The sequence below is a fragment of the Mugil cephalus genome, chromosome 2, assembly GCF_022458985.1.
Source record: "Mugil cephalus isolate CIBA_MC_2020 chromosome 2, CIBA_Mcephalus_1.1, whole genome shotgun sequence".
NCBI lineage: Eukaryota > Metazoa > Chordata > Actinopteri > Mugiliformes > Mugilidae > Mugil > Mugil cephalus.
The window spans coordinates 822,463-844,629 of NC_061771.1; the positions used below are offsets into that span (position 1 = coordinate 822,463).

The 22,167-nt window shown below is 40.4% G+C and overlaps 1 protein-coding gene across 5 annotated transcripts in view; it reads right to left on the minus strand.

Annotated features, from left to right (window-relative positions):
• Positions 1-832: 832 nt before the first annotated feature.
• Positions 833-22,167, minus strand: part of LOC125003671 (activating transcription factor 7 interacting protein) — a 31,428-nt gene continuing 10,093 nt past the window's right edge. For 2 of the 5 annotated variants that reach the window (XM_047577728.1, XM_047577729.1), the window contains exons 2-14: positions 9,131-9,183; positions 7,754-8,259; positions 7,119-7,590; positions 6,814-6,995; positions 6,558-6,695; positions 6,373-6,444; positions 6,202-6,272; positions 4,541-4,605; positions 3,004-3,654; positions 2,829-2,930; positions 2,644-2,715; positions 2,410-2,492; positions 833-1,748 (exon numbers count right to left, since the gene is read on the minus strand). In XM_047577728.1, the coding sequence (XP_047433684.1) occupies positions 1,290-1,748; positions 2,410-2,492; positions 2,644-2,715; positions 2,829-2,930; positions 3,004-3,654; positions 4,541-4,605; positions 6,202-6,272; positions 6,373-6,444; positions 6,558-6,695; positions 6,814-6,995; positions 7,119-7,590; positions 7,754-8,257 (2,871 nt within the window). In that variant the 5' untranslated portion in view covers positions 8,258-8,259; positions 9,131-9,183 and the 3' untranslated portion in view covers positions 833-1,289. Of the gene's footprint in view, positions 1,749-2,409; positions 2,493-2,643; positions 2,716-2,828; positions 2,931-3,003; positions 3,655-4,540; positions 4,606-6,201; positions 6,273-6,372; positions 6,445-6,557; positions 6,696-6,813; positions 6,996-7,118; positions 7,591-7,753; positions 8,260-9,130; positions 9,184-14,264; positions 14,318-22,167 lie in introns of those variants that run through there. The other 3 variants (XM_047577732.1, XM_047577730.1, XM_047577731.1) reach the window with 3 other exon arrangements.

Below are 22,167 nucleotides of genomic sequence, written 5' to 3' on the forward strand. Positions count from 1 at the left end.
AGTTCACTGTTGGTATGGTGATTTTGGGGTGATGTGGAAGCTCTCCACAAGTTGTCCTTGGCTCTTGAACAACTCTTCTGATAATTCTTTTCACTCCTCTATCAGAAATCTTGTGAGGAGCATCTGGCCTTGGCTGGTTTATGGTCGAATTATGTTCTTTCTATTTCTGGATTATGGCCCCAACAGTGCTCACTGGAATGTTCAGAAGTTTAGAAATCCTTCTGTAACCAATGCCATTAGAATGTTTTGCAACAATAAGGTTGCAAAGGTCTTGAGAAAGTTCTTTGCTTTTACCCATCATAAGATGTTCCTTGTGTGACACCTTGGTAATGACACCTTTCTATAGGCCATCAGTTTGGACTGAACCAGCTGATATTCATTTGCAGTCACAAGGGGCAGGATGGCTTTCTGATCACTGATAGATTTCAGCTGGTGTCTTGGCTTTCCATGCTCTTTTTCCTCTGTTATTTTACATTATTACACATAACTTACCAGTCTGTTGCTTTTGGTATTAGCATCCCTGCCAAGGTCATGTCATCTGACATGGTTTATTGCACTTAGCACTTTATTGAACATTTCATACATGATGCATAACTCATGGTTTTGGTGACTCTACGCTTTCATGTCATGTTCAACTGCTGGCATCTCTTTGATTAGGTAATACTCAGAAATCGGTTCTTCCATGTGAGCTATCCTGTTACCAAATTGCCAATGGCTTGGTGGGGTACTGGTGACTCTTAAGGTGGTAGATTGTTGTTGTCTGTAAATGCAGTGAAGAGCGATGGACTGACAATATAGTATTCAGTGTGTCACAAACTCACAAATCCTAGACTTTAATAAAAAAGTTTTATTATGGTTGTCAAAGTCTGGTTGCCAGACAAAACTTACAAAAGTTATCATTGCATTTCTACCACACATTTAGACATTCTGTGCAACTGAGTTTACACTAATAGTCCTGTCATCTATCCTCAAGTAAAGAAAAAAGGTCTGTGTAACAGAAGAAAACAACATAAATATCTGGTTTGGTGGAGGGCATATTAAATTCATTTTATACACAACAGTTCCAGCAATTCCAAAAAAACATTACATACAATGAACCAGACAAAACCAACCGTTTGCTGCTTCAGTTCTCCAAGTCAGTCAGTAGTCCAGTTGATATGAAAAGTATTTACAGATACCGTATGTTTTCGGTCTATATAATATGAGTTCCTATCACAAACAAACAAAAAATTAACTAAAAGAAGTCATAAACTTTAAAAGGCAAAAATGAGCATCTGTTCCTTAACAGTTCAGCTAGAGTTGGAACTGATGACATTTGTGCATTGAGGCTCACAAAAGGAGCCAAAGCGTCCATAGATGTCTTTGGCTCGAACAGCAAAATGGTATGTGGAGCCAGACTGAAATTGAGTCAGGGTACAGGCCATAGGTAGAGGAAGAGCTTTCACCTCTCCAATCTTCTTCCAGTGCTGCTGAGCTGCGCTGCTGTTAGAGTTGTCTTGATGGAAGGCATAAAGGTGATAGCTTTCTACAGCTGCACAGGTCCGATCAGTTTCTGCCACACACCAAGACAACACTATACCAGTCTGACTTGGCACCAGCTTCAGCTGAGGCTGTTGAGGAGGTGTGGTCCGTTCAGCCTCAGGAGGTAAACGTGGCGGTGCCGGTGCCACAGGGAGAGGGGGCAGCGGCATGCTGGGGCCTCGGGCTTGTGTAGTAGTGGTTACAGCACGAGATTTCACTGAAGACTCCTGCAAAAGAGAAAACTCTGTGATTAACTGTTCTTTGGATTGCCTGGCAATCGCTGGGATGAAAAAGGCTAGAGATTTTTTTTATATGAATATAAATAAGTACATCCAAACAAGGTGATAGAAAATTGATCAGTAGAAACATAAAGATCTGGACTAATAATATCTTAAGGATTCACACCCCATCCCCCTACAGAACTCTCACTCATGCACCGTTTCCCGCCAGCCACATACACTCACACACCTTCTCACACACACACACACACTCACTCCTGCTGACAATCAAACAGACCATCAGTCCTCAGGACAATCACACACTCACAACATTCCATAGACTGGAACTTGTACTAAGCTGCACTTTATGTACATTGTTACAGTATTTACATTTTATCTGTACATGTTTTTTACTTTAAAGGTGTTTTTTTATTCAGAACTGTTTATTTAAATGTCCGTGTATTTATGTGTGCCTTTAAGCTGGGGGTCTCTGCAAAATTTTGTTATGTTCTCATAATGCCAATAAAGACTCTTGATTGATTCATAATAACCTTGTGGCAACACATGAGCTGTAGATTTTATATTGTGTCCAAATAATTATTCAAGACTGAAGGGACATCACAGAACTACAAGCGAGTACAATGTGAAAAATGCACTTCTAGATCCTCACCAGTGGGGGGCGGTGATGCACTGTCAGCTGAGGATGACTGGAAGAGTTCTGATTGCTTTGAGGGGATGACCTTGCTCCAGTACCTGAGAACAGAGCACACATACATTACAGCACATGTATAATGTAGATGGAAACACAACAATATATACACATTTAGTTCCCAACAGTCATACAGTTGTTAAAATATCACATGTATGCCCAAAATATCAGTTCATGCCCTAAAAGTGGTCTTACTGTTGAGAATGCTGATGACTGGGTTTGAACGTGGGGTGGATGGTGGAGTACTGACATTCTTCACTCCAGTCACTTTAGAATACAGGACAACAAAGTAAGCCTACAGATTGTATTCTTCTACAGATTGTGGAATATAGTATATTAACGTTAGAAAATAGAAAAAAAGAATTGCAGCCCAGTCTTACCTTGCACATCATCATCATCCTCAGTGAGGTCAATGACTGAACCTTTGGGCCGTGGTGCTGAAGGGGCTGCTTTGGAGTGGGTGGTTCCTGAAGCTTGATTGTCTGCAAAACCAGAAAAATAATTGAGAGATACAGCAAAAAATGCATTAAACAAACCCATTCCAACAACCCTCACCTGTCTTTGATGTCAGAGAAGTCCCTTGCGGGGGTCCTGGAGCAGTGGAACCTGTAGCTGCTGGTCCAGAGGTCGCAGGTGAAGAGACTGAAGACATAGCCCCGACTACAGAGACAGACTGAGCAGGCATCCTGGCTGTGGTCACAGATACCCCAGCATTGGGTGTAGATATTCCGCCAGTGCCTCCTTGGTAGACAGCACGAGCAAGAGAGATCTGGGCAGGGGACATCTGACCAGGGGAGGCCTGAAGGGCTTGGGCAGTGGCAGCCCCTGGGGCAGAGGCTGGTGCCGTGGTCGTGATAGGAGCTGGCTTGAGTATAAAGGTAGTGGTGGAAGCAGTGGTTTTTGCTTTGTTAAGTGAGTTGGCTGCAGACAAAGAGGAGACAGGGATGTTGACCAGTGTCCCTGCCTGGCCATTCACTGATAACGGCAGCTGGATGAGGAGAGGCTGGCCTGTAGCCACCATACTGCTCCCCGTGGCTGTCTTTAGAAGCAGTGTGCCTGTTGGACTTTGAGTGGTGATGCCAGTGGCCAGGGTGGAGGCAGCATTAGAACTAGAGGTGATCAACTGGAGGATGGGGGCCTGTTGAACCATAGCAGTAGAAGTGGAGATGGGGGCTGGAGCCATGGCAGGAGTTGGTGGGACTGGAACTATTGGGGAAAAAGGAAACATCTGTTTCAGAAGGGGACTAAAGGTCTCACTGAGATTTTGAAAAAAACTGAACTGAACTGTCCACCTGTACTAGGTCATTCAAGAGGATTTATTGTCATTCCATTTGTCCATTTTTTTATTACTAGCAACTAGAGGTCCACCAATATATTAGCTGGCTGATATATCGGGACGATATTTGTGTTTTTTATGGTATTGGACAACACGCATTTATGTTTGTGTGTGTATATATATATATATATATATATATATATATATATACACACACACACACACACACACATATTTTATATTTTTTTTACTCCCGCCAAGATTTACGGACAGGCGCATCCACAGGCAGCCCTGTGCTGCTGGAGATGCTGCGGAACCTTGCAACCTATACATTGCCCCTCCCCCACTAGCAGAGTGCATGCAACTGGAAGCTGGAAAACACTTGTACTCATATGTGTGTTGAGCACCCCTAAAAAATGAGTTGGAGGGAAAAAGTTTTTTTTGGTACTTAATTTTAAGAAAAAAAAAAAAAAAAAAAAAACAGTTACCAAACAAAGATCTACAGCTGTGACGTCCACAGCACAAAAAAGTAATTTGTGTCATTTTTAATCTGAAAAATGTCTTATCAGACAGCAGAAAAAGTCTGATAATTCCATCAGAAAATGTAAATTTTTAAAGAATTCACAGGTGATGAACTAATTTACACTTATTAAAAAATTTCTTTGGACTATGAGAGGAAGCTACAGTGCCCAAATAGAACACAAGAAGAATATGCAAATTCCACACACACAACACCAACATTCAAACCCCCAACATTGCTGCTGGAAGTTCTCACTGGTTATTCTACCAAAAACAGACATATAGAATGCTACTCACCAGCAGCGTTGGATGAAGAAACAGTTGTTGGAGTCTGCTTTACCTCCATGGAAGTCCAGATTGGCCTGTTTAGAAAAATTGCTTATACTTAGAGTTGTTGACACTTGAAGCTAACTATGTCCATGTTAGGAGGGCGTCTGAATGGGGTAAGGTGCAGTCATTTCATTTAATTCCATTTCACACAGACATCTTGGAACATCTTGCAGCAATATTCCAAGTTATAATTAAAGTGCATGCCCAAGTTTTCATTAAAGAATTTATCAGTATCTAATAATAGTTTTCACAGTTCCAATTCCAAAACGTTTGTGTGAAAGTAACCAGAGATAAATATCCTTTTCAAAATAATACACATTTTTACGAACAGTGATGATGATCGAAGCGATTTCACACTAAACTTTATCTTATTTTCTATTGTGCGTTATGACAATTGTCCCAGTATGCTTCTGTTCCTTTAACACTGATTGTCAAAATGGCTCCACAGTTCTGTCGTCATATTCTCGAAAAAATTCCGGTCTTCTCTTTACTCGCAGAATTTCATTAATAGCGTCACGAATCTCTCTCCACCTGTCGCAAGACAGTACAGGGAAACGGCTCTCAATGTACATCCTCATTGCTCTCCTTAAGTTCATGGGCAGTGCGTCCTTGCCCAATAATCCAACATAGTTGACCTTCGCGACCCAGTCACAGTAGTCCTCATATGGTACCAAGTAGCGGAATATGTAAGATGCATAGCGGTCAGGCCTTGGATTTCCTGAACTTCTCTTGCAGTTGTGGTACAGCACATTTTCCAACTGGGAAGAAACTGTGCGGAGTTTAATATCTGCTCTGCATTTTCCTTCACTGTATTCTGACAGCTTTCTTGCCATGGCAATATGACGAGTCTTGTCTTTCTCCTCTTCCTCCTCCATTTTCTCTTCTTCTTTCTCCTTGACAGAGAGTGCCGGGGGCTTACCAACAGGCGGAACCACTGCATCTCTGGGCACCTTTGGCTGTGGCTCAACTGTCTGCCGACGGAGCACGCTGTTGGGAGGAGAGGTGCAGTTTTAACTACACTCTGCACTGCCTGAACGCTCAGGCTTCACATTGTAGAACGTCACAAGACTCAGGACCTGGACCCACGCGGGTTATTTTGCAGGTGCAAAACACAGACTGGAGTGTGTTTGTTTATTCAAAAACAAGTCTTAGGAAATATTTGGAGAAAAATTAAGAGTTTCAAAAAGTCCTGACAAACCGAACAAGGGATATGGAATCTTGTATGGATTTGAAGAAAGTATAGATTCTTTGTCTGTCCATTTGTTTTAAATTCAGTTTTTAGCAATTACAGTTAGCAACCCGGGACAATGTCAACTATTCACGCTTCGCAGTTCCATGTGTAGTACTGGCTTCAGCCCATGCCTGTCCGGTATTGTCACGTTCATACAAAAGCCAAATTATATTCACACAAAATATCAGCGTGCACAGACTTCTGTATGATTTAAAGACATGTTTCAATACAATGATTCTGTAAATGTTTTAATATTTTACTACATGAAGTAGTAACTAGTAGTAGTAGTAGTAAAAATATTCCAAAGACCTTCTGGACCCAACTTCACAAGCTAAGATATATGGTATGGTTGAATGGGATCTAGATAAGAAATTGCTCCAGTCATAGAGAGACTTACCGCTGAGCTTGAGGGTTGTTTGTAACAGTTGCAGTCTTGGCAGAAATGGCGGCAGCCGCAGCAGTAAGTGCCTGCCGACAACAAACACCACTTTGAGAGGTTTTCAGTATCTATCTATCAAATCAAGTGCAAGGATTTCACCGAATACCTAAAGAAAATACTGTGCCCTACCTCTTGCTTCCTTTGGTTCTCTGATGCTTGATTGGCCTCTCCAAACTTTTTTGCTAGCCGGGCTATTTTGGCCTAAAAGAGATAAGAGACCGACTTTAGAGTAAGTCTTTGCTAACTTCGGGTAAAGCATGTTACAATGCGGCATGTGTTCTTTTTCCACACTACAATGTCACGGTGGTACTTACCTGGAGCGTGTTAATGGCCATTTGGTGTTTCGTGGCACATTCGATTTTATCCACTCTGTCCTTCAGCTCTTGGAAATGTTTGTCAAAGACCGTCAGCTCCAACACCCTCAAACGTTCATTTACTAGTTGTTGCACAATCTAAGACAATATCAATAAAGGGACAATGGGCTAAGAATTTATCCATAAAAGAGTTCAGCTGGCTCAGACTTCAGAAAAACTACTGTGTATTGTTAAAAGTGCAGGAGAGAATACAAACCTTTCCAAGTTTATGGTGACTACCAGCTTTTGCAGTAATTTTAAGTTCCAGTTGGGCCTCCAGCTCCTCACGCTCCACTTTGGGCCTCTTCCCCTCTCTTTTTACAGTCTGTCCATCATTTTCACAGCCTTCGGACAAAGTGCGTTTCAGTCCTGAGGTCGAACTCTTCTCCTCCTTAACTGCTTAAGACACAAAGACAAACACTGACAACTACCCAGCATGTGCCATTTATTGGTTGAAATCAGTCCCATTATTACAAAATAACAGTTTTGTAACCATCTGTTGCAATGGCCACAGTCACATACCTGTACTAGAAGGTGGAGTGGATGATGGTCGTGATAGCTTTGTGGTTTTTCCAGCTTCCTTTTTTTCCATCTTTGGCTCCAGTTTCACAGAGTCCACCTCCATCTTTTCCTCCTTTACTGATCCTTTCTTCACTTCACCGTTGTCAATTTTCCCTTCTTTGCCGTTGTCCTCTTTTATTTCCATTTTTTGTTTTCGATCCAAACGAGAAGAACAAGCTGGATGAGATGAGGATAGACAAGAAGGAGAGGAAGAATCGGAAGTGGTAAATTTGGAGGAAGAAGGCTTTTCATCTTTTACTGTGGCTATGGAGTCCTCAGGGTCCATGGCCTTTGCAGTGTTGCTATATGTATCCACTGATGCTGTGCATTCAGATACTGGGGGTGGTACTGAAGAATTTGAAACCGAACCTTTAACAGAACCCTTCAAATCCTTAAAATCCACTGCTGGGTCCTCTGTTGTAGTTGTTTTCTCCTGAGGAAAAGCGTAAACAAATACATTCATCTCTATATTCATTCATCTTATTTAGGTCTCAAAACCTAAATAAATTCAGTATTACCATCCTACCAACTGATGGTACTTTGTACAATGACTACAATCATATCCAATGATTTCCTAGTTGTTTAAAAGCATTTACCTCCTTCTCCACCACTGGGATCACGTCAGTGTCTTTTTCCTGTTGTTTCTTACATTCTGCTGGTGCTGATGTAACAGATTCATTTAATGAGGAAGATGAACAACCTTTCTTCTCCTCTGTCTTTTTCAGTTCACAATTCATAGAGTGTAATGATGATGTGGGAGAAGTAGGTTCTTCCTGTGGTTTGGGGCTTTGCGAAGAGGGGGGGGAAGGTGACAGATTTAGGGACAGGAATGGTGCAGGTGAGCTCAGAGAGGTCACAGAGGCAGGTGACGCAGGATGTGAGGCCGAGTCCGAGGTGTTGTTTTGCTCTTTGTCTCCCACTTTTTGTCCATCCTCTTTATGCGTTCCGTTCATCAGAGGTGGCGGAGATGGGTTAGACAAGCCTGGAGTGGCCGTCAACAAAGTGCTGTGAAGGCTCTCCAGCTGCTGTCGATCACTGATCTTCATAGTTTTCCTAGCACGGAAAATCTTCTTCTTCTCTTCTGTCACAACAACTTCCATTGCTGAATATTGAATGATAAAGAGTCATTAGAGGCAGTCAGAGGACACAATATGTCCAGTAAAGATCTAGAGCTAGTGAATGGCACAATTTTTTCATTGGCTTACATGCCTGTCCTGATCCTCATATTTACACACTGCTCAGCAAAGTAATGGCTGCACAGTTTCATACAAAACACTAGAGGTCACTGTAGAGCACTTTGATTTATTTTCTAGAAGGTACTTTTTTTTCCAAATGCCTACATATAAAAACGAGTCAGTTGTCAAACAGCCTGTTTCTTTCCAACAAATGTGCCTTAATATCCCTGGTAAATCAGTCAGATCTGACAACACATTGCTGTACGTCTTACAGCCATGGAGCAGTTAGGTAACCAAAAGACCCTTTTCTCACAGTAGTCAGAAATGCTTAAATTGTTCTGACAAATTCCATTTGTTTTAATTTTCTGATTAACATGTGGGTTACATGTTTCTGTAAGCCACAAACCAGAGAACAGAAATGGTTCAGAGTTAACAACAGCAGCAACACAATCGTCCGTCCTTCCCCCCCACACTGCTATTGGTTCGGTCCTCAGCGAATCATGGACAAACTAAGTCTGTGCTGGCAGCAGTAAGGAAGTTATGCAAAACATGGAAGGCCTAACATTGTTAGACACAAGTAGTGTTAAGGCTAGTTGTTCTTATTAGTACTGCTTTCATGTTTACCCCTTTTATATCCAGTCATGTATGTCGTGATTTAAATGTAGTTTTTTTTATGGGAACAAAAGCTTTATGTTGCAGGAAAATTTGACTGCAGTAAAATTTGCATTTTACACTCAGCATCAAATATGTTATGAAATGAAGTACCAAGGAAAGCACAGAAAAAATTGCAAAACTCACCTTAAAGCCTAAAGATCCCTGGTCATGGATTTACCACTGGATTTCTGGACAACCTGAAAGGAGATTTTAAGTAAATTTCGTGTTACTGCCTCAAACATGTGTACCATATAAATACAATTCAATTCAATTGTATAGCGTCAATAACAATAAAAATTGTCTCAAGACGCTTTACAAAGACCGGCCTGCAACCTCCAGAGCAAGCCGTGTTAGGAAAAACTCAGGCAGAAACAGACAGCATAAAAATAAAAGAGCAGAAGAAACAAAATAAACTTCTGTCATAGATACATACAATGGACTGAAGGAAACACATAAAATCTAATAATACAACACATAGTTGATGATCTTATGTGACAGTTTGTGAGTATAAGAGGAATCATAGGCAGTAAAGTATAGTACAGTATAACTCTAAAATTAGGTCCTCTGAGTTCAGCAGCCAATCTTGGCTCTTTAAACCTTGTGCTGTAACCAAGACTCTGACCAAGACAGTTATCAAAGTGTAGAACTGTGGAGCAAGTATAGTATATCCACATTCACAATCACACCACGTGTAATGTGGACCCACCTGGGCTCAAAATGATACTTTATAGTGGATGTTGAAAGGATTCCTACAGCCATTAGACATTCTTGCAAAGGGCTACCACTGCTATCAATTAATGTTGTCGAAAATGTGAGAATGTCTATAGGGTAGTACTTGAGAAAAAAAACTCAACAAAACAAAACTCCAAAGCTAACCCGTTTGCTGTTACGCAGCCAGCGAAGAGAACCCAACTGACATGCTATGTAAAAGACACCGAGGAGGTGAATAAATGGTCGCAAAACAGAGAGTGGAGTAAAAAAAAATCCCTTCAGGAATAATATTATCCATTATCCATAAATACTGAAATGAAAAAAGTATGGCATAAAACAGGTCTCTTGGTTTCCATCCTGAAACACAACACATAAAGTCAGTTATTTATGTAATGTTTAAATTTTCAGTTGGTGAGTCTAATGAGCTCTTTCATCTTCAGACTGTAAAGTCGGTTAGCTTTACTATATTGCTGATCTAGAAGAGCAGAGCTAACCATGTGAAACAGCCGCAGTCCTGAAAATTTTTGAATTCATGTGCGTCTTTACAACTTGTCAGATGCTGGCGCACACACTCAGTCTTTACCTCTCTGTTCTCACATCAGCAAGCACGAATCCTGCAATGGCCAAAAACTCTTTATTGTAAAAAGTGAGTAAGAAGATATTCCGGCATAACTGCTTAAAATGCAACTTGACAAATTATTCACAACAAAGAAGTGGAACTATGCAGACAGTAAGCATGATTGCTGGTGCATTTCACATTCCAATGTTATTGGCTATTGCGCAGAGCATAATATCCCCCTCCCCCATTCTACCTCATTCATTGCGCCCGGATTTAGTGAGGAAACTCAAAATGGCTGCCAGCTCTGCTTTTTCTTTTGAGAACTCGGTCGCTTGCTGAAAAGAATTCCCTGTCAGACATATTAGTTTATTTCACACCACCATTAACATGATATACATTTTATACCATGTTATATAAAGAATAATTTAAATGTGTGAAATGGGGGCAGCCCAAGGAAGCTATTTAAAGCTTCGTCACAGCACCTTGTTTGGGACAAGTTTCATTCTGCCGCTTCATGGACCTTTCCATCTGCACCACACCTCGCAGTCGCACCAACGCATGTTTAGAAGCATCACTACACTGAAAATGGTCTAGTCTGAAACACCGGTATACCGCACAGCCCTACCTTTCATTGTTTTTTTTTAAATAATGCACATGTAAGAGTGGCAGCATGTCACCAGTAGCTCCATGACTTTAGGTTATTCTTATTGGTTGTTGTCTTGTCTAGGGTGTTCTTGTTTTTCTTTGCCTCAAACTAATCAACATGGCTTTTGGTCAGTTTTGTCTTTTTGTGCTGCTTTTGTTTCTGTTTGCTTTTGGCTGTCACTGACTGTGTAGTTCAGTGGAGTGGTCGTTGTGTCCACTGGTGCATTCCAGAGGTCAGCTGCTAGTGCTGTCTGTGTCCCCTGAGATGCCTCGAGCGAGTCTCGGGAATCCTGGTGAACTTCAGAAGAAGTGCTGGAGATGCCTTGCTGGAGTTCAGGTTGGCGGTACCATCTGGGGAACATGAGGTCTTTGGCAGCAACATGGATGGAAAATGTGCACTCTTGGAACGGAGAGGGAGTGTGTTGTGAGAAGTGTTTTGTGTTTTGAGGAGACCTGGGTGCATACAGACCACAGTGCGTCTGTGTCTGGCTTCAGGATTCTAAGGTCTAAGAGTTTACATCCCTCCCTCAGTGGACAAGAAACACCATGCGCCACGATCCATGCCAGTGTTGCTGTGCAACTGATCAAACAACTGGATCACCTTGGACACCGTTTTGCCAACTACTTTGTACATTTCTTGCTAATTCTGTAAATCTTTTGATTACACTATTTTATTAATCTAATCTTATTTTATTTTATCTTTCTTTTTACTTGTGGTTTTTAAGAGTGTTTCTTTTAGGTGCTAAGCTATTATTTCATATGCTTCAACATACAAGGGAATCATAAAAAACAGTCAACAAATTATTTTATCTCAAGGAACAAACCAGATAACTTGTTACTGAACTGCTTGACACAAAGAGTGTTACAGAACTGTTTGAACTTTTGAAGCCAAAGCACAAGCTACCCTCTCCTTGCTACATTAGTTTTGACAGCGCTACTGTGCAATTGAAATACAAATTTGTGAACTAGCAGAATACAAGTAAGAAAATAAGGATCAGGACTTAGATCAGCAGATACTTAATATTAAAAGATCAGTCTCAGGCAAAAAAAACTTGATTGGGATATCCCAATCACATACTCCTAACTAAGACTTGCAAGTCTCTCTAAAGACACACTCATTGGACGAAAGGTGGAGAATACTGTGAACACGTCAGCAGTCTATCACAGGGCTAATACAAAAAGACAGACAACTACACTCGTGGCTAATTAATCAATTGCACCAATTAACCTAACAAGCACATCAAACCCCGAAACTTCTTGCTGTGGGGCATCAGTGTTACCACCTCACTGTGCCGCCCAACATGCAACATTCAAAGCTGTTTTGTAGACAAAGTGAAAGTTGGTCAAAAACCTCCAGGCTGTAACCTAGCCAAACTTGATAGCCAAGGAACAGGGAAATAGTTCATGTATGTTTGTCATATAGCTTCTGAATGCTTCTGGATCGATACAGTGTGGAAACCAAGCAGTGGTACCACTAATACCGCTTTCACATCAAAAATAGCAGGTTGACATGGGATTTTCAGGCGCCATTTTCAACCCGCCTGGGTGTGCATTCACACTGCCAGTAGTCCTGGGTCTGACCTCCCGCTGTGAGATCTGTATGCCAGCTTTTTCCTCCCTCTCATACATCATCATCATGACCATATCATCATTATACATTTAAGTGCACTGGAATACTGCAAGGTAAACAATGGACAGCAAAGTGTATATTTTTTGTTTTTTTAACTGTCAGTTTGTGGATGGCCTACCAAATGGACCGTTAAAACCCCCGCTCTTTCAAACGGCTGGTGATATTCAAATAAATCACTGTGTCCGACACAGTGCCCGGTATCTGCTGCCGAATCTCCCCTTCTCCTCGGGTGCAGAGCAGTTTGTGGATCTCACAGTCTTGCTATACAAGCTGTATATAAAGAAAACAAAAGATTTCCTGAGCATGGCGTATGGCTAATTCTCCTATGCGCTTCCATTAACAATCGTGTAACAACACATTTGAATTCTTTGATTGCAAAAATGGACAAAAATCTCTGCCCTTCAGAGATTGGTCTCCGATAGACCAACAGGAAGACTGGGAGTAGACCAAAACTTTGCTCACAGCTCAAAAACAGAGCAGGTACATCAATGTCTTGGTGTAAATTAGTGGGTCGACACAGGATGCCTATTCACACTGAAGCTGAGCTGAGCCAACAAATCCTGTCTCAAAATACTGAGTCGACCCTTCCACACTGCACGAAAATCCCAGGTCGACCCGGGCTTAAGAGTGAAAGAAGTGGTGAAACCGGTGGTTTGGAGAGAAGGGCATGTTGGCAACACTACCTGGTGCCAGTGTGGCTACCCACTGTTTCAGAGTCTATCTGCTGCCCAAGAGGCAGGTACTGTAGGTATTGTAGTTGTTCTCCAAAAAAATGCACACCCTGATGTTGGTGCTCATTTCTCGTTTTTTTCTCTTCAGTGCCGCTATCTAGCGCATCAGTACTGCTCTCCATTTCAGATGCAGTTTGTGAAAACGGAGTATTTTGCACTTGGGTTTAAGCCTGTAAAATTCATTATTACATCCACGGGCAATGCAATAATGACCTCCCTTTTGTCTTCTGATGTCCTGTTGTTCCTCTTCTGTCTCTATCTTTCACTGTATCTTGCTATATCCATGTATCACTATGTATGTGATCTTTATGTTTCATTGTCTTGTGTTTTTTTTTTCACCCGCTATCCAAACTCTCCCCCCACGACCCTAGTGCAGGATTAAGCGGTATGGAAGATGAGATGAGATCCAAACTCTCTCTTCTCTTTTTCACTGCCTGTCACTATCGGAATCACCAAGCCAACCAACACCATGACGTTGCAGGCCACAGTGCAGCAAGATGGCGGCTACAAAACACATAACAGCCATATTTTATCCTTGTATGCTAACAGAAAAAGTGCTAAAGCATAACCATTACCATAAGCATAAAAGCAAGACCATTTACCATTTACATACTGTGCATAAGAGTGATAATCCACCTAAAATGTGTTGACATTGCCACCAAGACGTATATGTACAATCTGTGTAACTTACTGAGCCCAAGGTAAATGTCAACAGGAACAATTATGTTTGAAATAGCATGCATCCTACTGTCATCAAGACATATTGCAGTTAACAAAATATCTACATTCATTGATCAGCTAGTTAGCGAGGGTTCACAGTTCTTGATGTTAATCGAAAGTCTGAAATCAAGGTTTCAATTAATAGAAATATAAACCTCAACAATTAACCATGACTCTGCTCTCTTCAACTAGAACAGCTACTTTACCCTTGAGAAAAGTTTAAGCTGCACAGGAAAAGAGATACTGTATGCAAACATGCTTTAAAAACAAAGAAATGTCAACCTTTAGCAGGATGTGTGGGACTGAGGCCTTCCATGTATCGTAAAAGCAGGGAATGGCTGAGAGGCCAGTACCAGAGCATAAGAGAAAAGAGGAGGGGCTCAGTTAGGACTGATCCATCTTGTTCTTTGCAGGGGTTGTTTGGACAAAGAATATAAAGCCAAAAAAAAAAAATCTACAATAGGTATTAATGAAACACTTTATAAAAGACAAAACAACTTAATACTCCTGACAGCAGTGTATCATGATACTGAAATTCTGCTTTTTTTCTTTTTTTATGACACAAGTGCATGTATACTTACATGCATACAAATCAAATCTTTTATCTACAGCATTTTAAAGTGCACCATAGTGGGATTATCAATAACAACCCTAGCTACCAGCGCACAGACAGAGAGGAAGTACACTTTCCAGACTGTTGCTTAGCAACACCCATCCCCCAATGCAAGGACAAACTAGTTCACAATATGGAAATCTACAGCCACCTTGGAGTAAACCATTCTGAAAAAAGGCACGGGGGAGTCTGTGCTTCAAAAAAAAATCATCATAGTCAAATGTAGTTTCATGAATAAAAGGTCAGGGACATTGTAAGACACAACGACAGTACTGGAAAGCAATACTCAGTCTTTATTGTAGTTCAGTATATTTTGTGATTTTCCCACTAACTGTTGAATACGGTATGTTAAGCTGTATTTCAATTAATGAATTTCCTGTATTGAGAAATGTAAATTAACCCTTTCAGTGAAAGTGATATCTTCTCATGCAACCTCTCCACTTAATCTTTGATAGATTACCTGAACTGAATACATATAATGTAATCACCTTGAGCTCTTGCTGTTGCCGAGATGAGCACCAGGTTAGCCTGAATCTTCTACGGTCCCTTTAATGACTCGGCCACAGTGGACTACAGAAGACCTTAGTCACACTGTAATAGGATCCAACATGTCTCTTATAGGTCATGCAATGCCACCTACAGAGGCTTTTAGATAAAATGAACAGGACAAATACTTGTCATAAATATGTTGTGTGATTATCACACAACATACTTAAACTCATTAAGTATTTCTATGACTGTTTCATGCTGATCTTATCTTAAGAACAAGAAGAACAGTGCCCACTTTTGTAGTCAGAGATTGATGGACAAAAGAACAAACCGGATGAACAGAAAACAACTGCAAAAGGTACTCTTCAAAATTAGAATGATCTTTTTAAACATTTTTAAATATTTTTTAAATGCTGAGAGGTTCATCTTTTACAGGACTAAGCTACAGCTATCCACTGGAAACTAGACAAATAATTTGTTGAGCTCAACAAGAAACAAGGATCACGTGACTAAAAAAGTAGACAAAAGGTCAAAGGAAAAGGGGAGGAGTCTCGATCAGACTGTTCCATTTAACTAAAAATACTTCTTTTAAAGGGCCTCCTGTGACAACAATGACAAGACAAACAGCAAAAGAAAGTTTCATTGCACATAACGGCGCCAAACATTTAATTTGATTTTAATGTAGCAAAGCAACACAACAAGCACTTCAGTCACACATTTGCTAGCAGCACAGTGCACAGCCAGTGCTTAATTGCATGCACACACATACACACACTCAACCCCCCCTCCCACACACACAATCTCTCTCTCTCTGGAACAGCCTTGCCTGGCCAAACACGGGCTGAACCATTGTGGTGTGGGGAGAAAGTGGGGGTGGGGCATTTACAGACGAAAAAAATAAAAGTTAAAGTATCGAATAAATCTGACAATGAGCATTTATATATTTTCTCAATCCAAGAAATTTTCTTAGGTTTTACACTAAATGTAAAGTACAACCGCTGGGGTGTCTTTTTTTCTATTATTCATTTTTCATTTTTAAAGTCAGATAAACACTTTTCTCAGAAAAAAACGAATGAGCAGCTCTGCTAGTTTACAGAAAAACTTCCATTAAACTTTTTTACAATCATTGTTTATATTTGCCAGCAAATATATAGATTTTTTGGCCACACGGTCTCATGCTAGCTGCACATTGCAAAAAAACTAGAGCACAGTCTGTCACACCAAGCAGCCTCTTTCTGCCCAGCCTCTCCCACTCAGGGAGGGCAGCTGTTAAACAGACTGAACCATTCCAACATAGGGGTGGTTCCGCAATGCAAAAGAACAAAGAACATCCATCTAAAAACATCAGCTGAAAAATGTACCTGGTAAATTATTACTTATGTACTAAAGTTTTCATCAACCAACACAAAATAATGTTTAAAGTAAAGTCCTGATTTGATTATTTGAGATTCAAAATGGATTCAGAATGACAAAGTTGCAGAAGTACTATAAGTATAAGATATATTTATATTTAAGATTTATATTTATTAACTAAGAAAGACTCCTCCGCCTTCATCCAAAGCCTTATTCTGAGTAAATAAAATCTTGCTGCATACTCCCTTCTGCCACTGCAGAAACACAAAATGGCCACCAGCGTTTCTGCGAAAAAGCAGGCTGAGGACAGGCATGAGTAGATCATATAACAAACTCCGCCCACAAAAAAAAAAAAAAAGAACTAGAAGGTGTATCCGTAGAACCTCCATAAGCACAACATACAGTACATGAATTGAAGCAATGTCAGCTTGACATAACATTTGTTAATCCTAGATCAAATGTTGTTGCCAAATGCCATATGTACATACAGTACAGCAACACCCTGTGACTGAAGAGTAACCATTTTTGGTCAGTCAAACACTGAAAAAGATTTTCTGTAATACTGAGGGTGAAAATGTCTGTCAGTGAGGGAAGAGACTGCATTCCAACATTACTGCGCACAGTCCGCAGTCTTCCCTTCCCCCACCAGTCTGCATCTGGATTCACTGAAACTCAAAATGGCCACCTGATCAGTGCGCAGACACGAGGAGCTCTTACAGCCCGGCACATCTAGCATTAAATCCCTTAATAATTCAACAAAACTACATTAATGAAAATTATTGTATTGTAAAATCTTATTAGCAAGACATTTAACTTTAGCTGAATGGACCTCTGGGAATATTTAGCAAAATGAAACATAAGTCAGTTTCGTGCAATTCCTAAAGCATGGAGGAATCTTACTACAGTGACTGTTTCAACTACCAGGGATTCACTGTATTTTAACTGTACCTTAAGGGTTGAAGATCAGATTGTTGTTTAAGCTTTTAAAAAAACAGTTTTTCTTATTGCAACACTCAACTAAATTACTATTTTACATAAATTACACAGGTTAAGGCATAACTTGAACTTGCTGAAAGACATTAATACGCTCTGTCAATACGCCACTGAAATTTTTGTCATTTTGCCATTGAGTTGTAATTACCAACCACAATGCAAGGACATGCAATCCAAGTAGACTGTACAATCTGAACTTCCACGAGACACAAAAGTGATGTTCGTAAGCACGTTAGCACTGTGGCAGACTGGGGTACTCTGCCTAAACCCAATGCAAGTTCAGAGAGGCTCCAGTCTCTCAAGAGACTACCTCTCTAGGGAAAAAGAAAACATTTTGATGCATGTCCTCAAACTGGAAACCTACAAGTGGTGTGATTGCCTAATTTCAAAATACTGCATAAATACTAAAAATTCAAACATTATGTCTGAATGGTATAACAATTACAATTATTATCACTTTTTATACACCTAAAGTTTGCTGCTCTTCCAGAAAATAAGATAGAGCTAAGACTTTGAGTTATTCTGAGCAGAAGCTGATTACTGATTTTTCCTGTCACATTCCTTTGTATGTCTATTTGTGTCTCATTTTCCATCAAGTCAGGTGTGTTTTTTCTTAACAGATTTCAGAGAGTTCCAATAAAAGATGAACGACTCTACAGTACAAGGCCAATATTGATTAATCTAAGCAACAAATGAGTAAATATGTTTACTAATCGTTAGACCACTGTTAACAAACTTAAGTATTGTAAGTAGAAAGACAGCATAATTGTGATATTTCTCATATGCCAAACAATGACTCTCAAAATATAGTGTTCAGCAACAGTCTTAAAGAAATTGCTGTTCCTTAGCCTAACCACTGCCCAAACACTGTACGCGTAATTAGTTTTTTCCCTTGCATTTTAAAAAGTGGAGACCAGCTAGAGCAGGGTAGAAGGAAAAGGGGAAGAAAAATAGTATGAGGGTGGGGGTGGGGAAAACCAGGAGTTTCCATGTGAAACAAGCAAGCACATGGTGACTATTCTTTAGCCATACGCAGCTGAGGCGGGCTACAGGGATAGCTAGAGAAAAACAACAATGCATATCAAACCGCGGCATGTAAAATAATCATCTGTGTCCCAAATAAAGCTAATCTAAGTTACCTTGAAACATAGCCGTAAACACTCTTTTGTTTAATTAAAGAACAGCAATATAGCTATGCAGGTGCTCCCATTTATTCTGCTAAACCTCTGGCCAATTCAGAAATAAAAGCAGTTTTTAAGTCAGATTACATGATCTAGCTATAGCTAGCGCCACACAGTCAGAACCAGACACAGAGCGCCAACACCCTTCCCCCACACCTGCAGTCTGCTCCAGACTGGAGTTTACGGCCAAGCATGGGCTAAACCATTGCAGTAGGAGGGGGGTATCACCAAGGGACAGACCTCCCTTCTCCCAAGAGGTGAGTGATAAATTAGAACATATCTAAACCAAAAAAAGTATGGAGGTTACATGTTTCATTACCACATTAGCCCATGTTGGACAGGATTATGTTCTTATTGAATTCTAGTTATTTGCTAGACATTTCACCCCTAACCTTAAAAGAGCATCATATTTTCTCAAGGTTTTTAATCAAATTTTATTTCAGTCTCCGTAGCATTTTGTCTAGGTTTATGTCCAAATATGTCATTTTTATTCTTGAAAATAATTTATTATAAAAGACTGAATGCTGGCTGAATAAGCTGCCTTTTTCCTCTCTGTCTTATGCACACAATCAAGCATGAGCAGAAAGTAGATGTAGGAATTATAGAGATCGTGGCGTGTAAAAAAAACACACAACAACAAAAAAAATAGTAACACAGCTAACATTTCCTTACTTAATCATTTGAATTAGTCAAGAAGCTAGCCTGCGCGACACTTTCCCCACCCCCACTCTCTTTCCTTTGAAGGACTGCTTGCAGTGAGTGCTAGAGCACAAAATGGCTGCTGCTACTGCAGCTGCAGAAAGAATCTCTTTCATCATGAGTACGACTGCTCTTGACCCAAAAGATCGATCTCTTGGTATTTAATGTAATTATATTGTGTGATATTTGTTTCTGTTCTCCCATATCACTTGTTTTGATCTGGAATAACATATTTTTAGTATAACTAATTTTTGAAAAACAACAAAATCAGAACCAGATCCAACTTTTTTGGTCAAGTATGCCTAGGCACAAGCAATTTGTTGGCAGTTTATATTATCCCAAGGCACACACGTAAACACACAAACATTACACTACATTGTAGCACATGAAGTAAAATGTAATGACAACAAACCAGTCTACGGCACTTTCCTTTCGTGTCAAGGAAACTGGTATGGTTGTGGTCTTCCTGTTCAGTTTTGAGTTTAAGGCCTTTTTGGGTACTGGAATTATCTGTACTTGATACTTGACACATGGAAAAACTGGGGCTGTGTTCTCTGTGGACATTCAGGCTGCAATAAGAAATTCATGGCTTTTGAAGGGTAAATTTTACGTATTCCTCTAAGATACTTACAACTGGTTTGGGGCGGCTGAGTGAGGGCTGGGGTGTGGGGCAGATTTTGTAATTGGTAAGGTGTTGCAGACCCCTCCACGCGGACGCCATGTGGTTAACTTAGAATGTGTTTTACAGATTCTCTTTATAAAATCCTTTTAGCTCGTTGATGATAGTTAATTAGTCCACTTTACTGCTGTGCCATGATGCTTTAAGCATTAAGCGACAATAACAGTGACGCCAAAATGACGAGTGAGGAGGCCAGTGCATTACAGCAAAACAGCAGCAGTTAATCAAAAGTATAGAAATACGTTTGATCAATAAAGATGAAGTCCATACATGACATGCAAAATATAGCCCCTTTCACATTTCGCCCGATGTAAAAGGGTCGACCCAGGTCAAACAGCCCAGGTCAACGACTTGGCAATCGACCCGGGATTTTATCGGCTCGACTCAACGCTGCTTCGATGTGAACAGGAACCTGGGTTTTTCGCTCTGACACTGATATATTTGCTTGTTACATTCTGACTCGATGGCCTGACAGACCATATCAGTCAGTGCGTTTACATGCAGAGCTTAATCGAGCTATGCTCAAAATTCGACTTTCTCACTACAGTCCTTGTCCCAGTTTACATGCAGCGCAAGAAAATCGAATAACTGTTCTCCTCCTCCACACTAGGTGGCGATACATGTCTTTTCAGCGGGATAATACCACATTAATATGACCCGATTTCTGGGTGACCTATTACCTGATATAATAAACAAGAGTCGTTCATGCGGCGGACCGGCATTTTAAACAACCACCAGACGGATAATAGTACATTTTTTAATCTTGTACGTAATGTTCGTGCTTCTTCTGATGCAGGTAAGATCCGTGCTATCCCTCAGACGGCTCCGTTTCTCTTCTTCTTCTTCTGCAATCGGCTTTCTTGGACGTTTTTGTTCCAGGGTCACACGCCAGTGTAGCGGTGGTGAAACAAGCGCACGCGCATTATCCGATGAAAACTCCGATTCCAATTGCATTATCTGGGTGTCTCAATCGGATAAGGAGAACGTGTTTACATGCACTTAAGTTCTCCTATAATAGTCCGATTACAGCAATAATTCGTTTTTTTTCACGTGCATGTAAACGCACTGATTGTAGAAGCTTCATCTAAAAAACAAGTTTTGGACTACTCCCATAAAGGTTGATCTCCAAGGGGCAGAGAATTTTTTATTTTTTTTTTTTTAATCAAAAAAATTAAATGTGTTGTTACACAATCATTAATGGAAGCGCATAGGTGAACGGTAACTGTGCAACTGTGTTTACAGTTTGTATAGCGATATCCCACACTTTTTAACGATCATGGCAGCGCTCTGCTTCCGAGGAAAAGAGGAAATTTAGCGGCAGATATCAGGCACTGTGTAGGACATTGTGATTTATTCTAATATTAGCAGCCTTTTGAAAGATCGGGGGTTTGACCGGTCCATTCTTCAGGTCATCATCAAACTGCAATGTTATCTACAATGTACGCAATGACGTATGAAGGAGGAAAAAACAGGCACGCAGCTCTCACAGCGGGAGGTCCAACCCGGGACCTTTGTCGATATGAAAGCGCACCAAAGGCGATTCAACCCAGGTCTGAAAATGCCGGGTGTGAAAGCGATATATTCAAGTCAGTCCTGAAAGACAACAATAGTACTGTTCTGAAAAGGCTATAACTTGAACATGCTGAAATACATTATTAAGGTCAATCAAGTCAGTCTAAAAATTTTGTTTATTTTTTGCATTTTGTCATTGAGTTTTAATTACCAACCATAACACAAGGACATGCAATTGAAGTGGACTGGACAATCTAACTTCCAAGAGGCATGAACGTGAGAGTGATTGTGTTTTCTAGGACTTTAGCTCTGTGGCAGACTGGGGTATTGCATAAACCCAATGCATGCTCAGAGAGACTCCAGTCTCTCAAGACTACTTCTCAAGGGACAACGAAAGCATGTCCTCAAATTGGAAACCTACAAGTAGTGTGGTTGTCTAATACCAAACTACTTAATAAATACCAAAAAAAAAAGCAACTACTATGTCCGAATGGTGTAGCCACTATATTCATTATTACTTTTTTATAGTCTAAATTTTACTGATATTTCAAGAAATAAGAAGGAGCCAAGACTACTGAGCAGCAGCTGATTCCCATTTGTCCCATTTTCCATCAAGTCAGACATGCCCTTAATTTTATTATTATTATTATTATTGTTACTTTATTG